General features: G+C 53.0%; 1 protein-coding gene across 1 annotated transcript; it reads right to left on the bottom strand.

The window, feature by feature from the left end:
* GOT1 (glutamic-oxaloacetic transaminase 1, soluble) lies at nt 1–3,938 on the bottom strand (the record flags this gene model as incomplete). Its single annotated transcript, XM_009582468.1, has 8 exons — nt 1–683; nt 966–1,108; nt 1,236–1,401; nt 1,537–1,687; nt 2,439–2,543; nt 2,739–2,851; nt 3,102–3,225; nt 3,795–3,938. Coding segments are annotated over 8 exons (1,086 nt in total), but the record flags the coding sequence as incomplete, so codon positions are not given.
* Between the last annotated feature and the right edge of the window lie 3 nt (nt 3,939–3,941).

Below are 3,941 nucleotides of genomic sequence, written 5' to 3'. Positions count from 1 at the left end.
AGAGTTCAGAGATGGAGGTTTAATTTCCTGTCAGCAACAAAGAAGCAATTATCACAATTATGAATGTTTCCTCGCATAAGGCTCAGAACCCGGTGGGGAAAAGACAGCAACAGCTTCGCCCCTCCCCAAAATACTACCGCGTGACATTAGCTCACAAGCCATACGAGATCCCAGCTGATGGGGCTGTTATCCCACAGCGCATTGCACTGGCACCAGACTTCGCCTAGATCAAACTGATCAGTTACATGGAGTTGATTTGGATGTGCTAAAGATGCAGCTCTAAGTGCCTGAAGACCAGGCTGCTGTCAGCCAAACAAGAGCCAAGATGCCTCATGCTGCCTCCACCCTCCTGGGGGCACTGGCTTACCATATTGCAAGGGGTATTTCAAAAAGGTCAAAAGATGATCATCCCTGATTGAGCTACTGCTCCCATCTTTATTAAACCCCAAGAGGTATGGGACAGGGTAAGCCGTGAGCAGGGAAAGACTCGGACTATGCACTACAGCTTTGGTGACTTCATGTAAGTTTGGTTGTTCATATGCTTCACTGGATTTTTGTGACAGCTTCATGGATGGACTTGGCCACATAGTCCAGGTTCTTGGTAGTCAGGCCACACATGTTGATGCGCCCACTAGCCATCAGGTAGATGTGTTTTTCCTTGATCATGTACTCCACCTGCTTAGCTGGGGAAACAATTGGACATCAGGTCAGAGCAGTGACCCCAAAGCTCAGAAAAGCCCAAAGAACCAGTAAGAGCTGCTTGAATCTTTCACAAGCAGAAAATTTCCAGCACTAGCCACTAAAATGCTGCCTGATGCTTCATCCCAGGCTAGCCACAGAGGCCGTGATACCAGGACTCCAGTGAGGTCCCCGAGAGATTCCTGCCTGGACTGCTTCAGCCCAGTTCAGCCCCAGCAAAACTGTCCTCACCCAATCCTCCCTTCACCAGGTCGCTTGGTACTTACGGTTCAACCCTGTGAAGCTAAACATGCCAATCTGCTCTGTGATGTGGTTCCAGGTGCCCGGGGTTCCAAGGGACTCCAGGCGAGACCGGAGCTCTGACCGCATAAGCAAGACCCGATCTGCCATCGTCTTCACATTGTCCTTCCTGCAGCAGGCAGGAAGCAGAGGGTGAGGACAGGCACCTGTCTGGTTGGAAACCATCTAGCCAAGCCTGGCACTCAGGGAGAGAGCTTCCCCCCTTTCCCTCTCCCACCAGCCTTGGCGACACGTACCACTCGGCAAAGAGCTGTGGGGAAGTAAGTGTAGTTGCCACAATGCGTGCTCCCTGGGAGGGAGGGTTAGACCAAGTGGTGCGCACAATCTTCTCCATCTGGGAAAGCACACGCTGCACATTGTCTGCGTCCTTCCCCACCACAGTCAGGTTCCCCACACGTTCATCTGTGGACAAGCCAAGAGACATGAGCCATTGGTCCCACACATCTCGGCAAAGCAGAGTTCTCTCCACCCCCCAGCATGCCAGCCCCATCTGTCTGGGCATGATACTACTGGGCCAGCTTACTGCCAGACACTCACTGTAGAGCCCAAAGTTCTTGGAAAACGACTGTGCACAGAAGAGCTCAAAGCCCTCGGAGACAAAGTATCGCACAGCCCAGGCATCCTTGTCCAGGCTGCCAGAGGCAAAACCTTGGTACGCCGAGTCGAAGAACGGAAACAGGAACCGGCGCTGCAAGGAGGAACAGTGTTAGAGGGAAACCCTTTCCCCACAACCTTCACTTTACCCCCCGTTGTCCCCGTAGAAGGGAAAAATGACCATTGATCTTCCGGGTGAATACAACGGAAACATGGTCCGGCAACACCAGACTGGGATATTTTCTTTCTACTGTGGTGAAGGAATAGGAAGACTAAAGTGGTCAAGAAAAGGTTAAATGCAGGAGAAAACTGCATTTGAGGACACAGGCACAGAGATGCACTACCTTATATCCTACTATCCAGCACCTGTGTAAAGCAAGTGCCCATGGAGAATCTTTCCAGCATGAGAAACCTCACTGCAGCCCATGCCACAGAGTTTGAAAGCAAGAACTTGGAGGTACGAGCAGAACTGGGATGCTTCTATCCTCTGAGCACAGACAACCAGCATCCTGTCAGCCTCTCCCTTCAACACCTGCTCTGCGGGACTCTTCCAGCTCCTGCCACGTCTCATGCCATTCCCTACAGCCCATCTCCAGCTGGCTCAAGAACGATCTGTTGGTGAAACACTGGAACAGATTGCCCAGAAAGGTGGTAAATGCCCCATCCCTGGAAACATTCAAGGTCAGGTTGGACGGGGCTCTGAGCAACCTGATCTAGTTGAAGATGTCCCTGCCCACCGCAGAGGTGTTGGACTAGATGACCTTTAAAGGTCTCTTCCAACCCAAACTATTCTATGATTCTGTCTGTCCCCTCAGCGCTACTTTAGCCCCAGCAGCAGCCCATACCTTCATAACAGCAGCAATCTGCTTCCACTGGTCGGGAGTAGGGTCTGTGCCCGTTGGGTTGTGTGCACAGGCATGGAGGATGAAAATGGAGAACTCTGGGGCTTTCTGAGGAAAGAGCAGATCTTGGTCACACACTCGGACGAGAGCGGGCACCCACAGCAGACAGAGAGGCCCCGAGCTGCTCTGGGCACCGTCAGTCTCTTTTGCAGAGATCCACTTCCAGGCACGGCACACAAGAGCCCAGCTGGCTGCTGACAGCACAGCACCAAGCTCAGCCAGTCCCATGCCAGTTTTACTCACCTCCATGTCATCCAGCAGCCCCTGGAGATCCAGACCCCTCTTGGCAGCATCCCAGTAGTGGTAGGTTCTAATATCTTTAAAGCCAGCATCCACAAACACAGAGTTGTGGTTCTCTAAGGAAAGAAATCACTTTTCAGAAAAGCAGGCCCCACCTCCAGCAAGCCACCTTCTCCAGCCCTAGTATCTCCCTAAATGTCACCAAAATACACGATGGAGACACTTACACTCCCTTTACCCACAAGAGGAAGGCCCCCCTCTTGCTACCCATGCCCCTGCACTGCAAGGAGCTCAGCTGTGCCTCCCTTGCTCACTGACGCACAGGGCTCCCTGCAAGGAGGCGGCAGCACTGACGACAGCACTCACCCCAGGACGGAGCAGAGATGTAGACCGGGGTCGCCGTGTTGTTGTTTCCATTGTACCACCGCCTCAGAAACTCCGCGCCGATACGCAGAGCGCCTGTCCCGCCCAAGGACTGAACGCTTCCAATCTGCAACAGAGAGAGTTGCCAGCAGGGTCCACCCAGGTCAACCTTGCTATCGGTGCACCGGGAACAGAGGCGCTTGCAAGAGTGAGATAGGATCCCAGACGTGCTGCCCAGCCAGGGCATCCTCCCCTTCCAGTGGTCTTCAACCTTCTTCAGCGCTCAGGCCCATTCCGATGCCTTCTACAGTTACAGACTCCAGTTATTCGTGTTACTTTTTGGCACAGAGCAGATTCCCAGCCAGTAGCTTATTTCAGGAAAGGTGGTCTATTATCTGACTTCAGTTTCCTGTGGGGCAACCATCAAAAGATGAAGGAAAAACCAAATTCCAATCATAGCCCATGTTCGGTCTCTCCCAAAAACTACGACTACTTGCACAAATGGCTTCGCGTACACGGGTTCATCAAATACCCTTCAACCAGTAAAGATCAAGTCAGAAAAAAATCCCCAAATCCTGCCAAAATGCCATTACTCCACACATTTGCACTCTTCTGCTCGGTCTGCTAGAGAGACACCCTGGGGACCCCAGCAGCTCCCCCAGCAAGGAGCGGTCTCGCTCCCTGTCCACCACCTACCCGATTCTCCTTGATGGCGGGGCTGTCGTCACCCAGGGCGATGCGGGAGGCATTGGCCCGGAACTCAGGCAGGCCCAGGATGGGCAGGTACTCGTGGTTCAGGCTGTTGTTGTTGGCGATCATCTGCTCCACCTTCTTCACCACCGG

The sequence above is a fragment of the Fulmarus glacialis genome, unplaced genomic scaffold, assembly GCF_000690835.1.
Source record: "Fulmarus glacialis isolate BGI_N327 unplaced genomic scaffold, ASM69083v1 scaffold21807, whole genome shotgun sequence".
Lineage (NCBI taxonomy): Eukaryota > Metazoa > Chordata > Aves > Procellariiformes > Procellariidae > Fulmarus > Fulmarus glacialis.
Note: the sequence above shows the minus strand (reverse complement) of the source record. Positions and strands in the feature narration are given on the sequence as shown.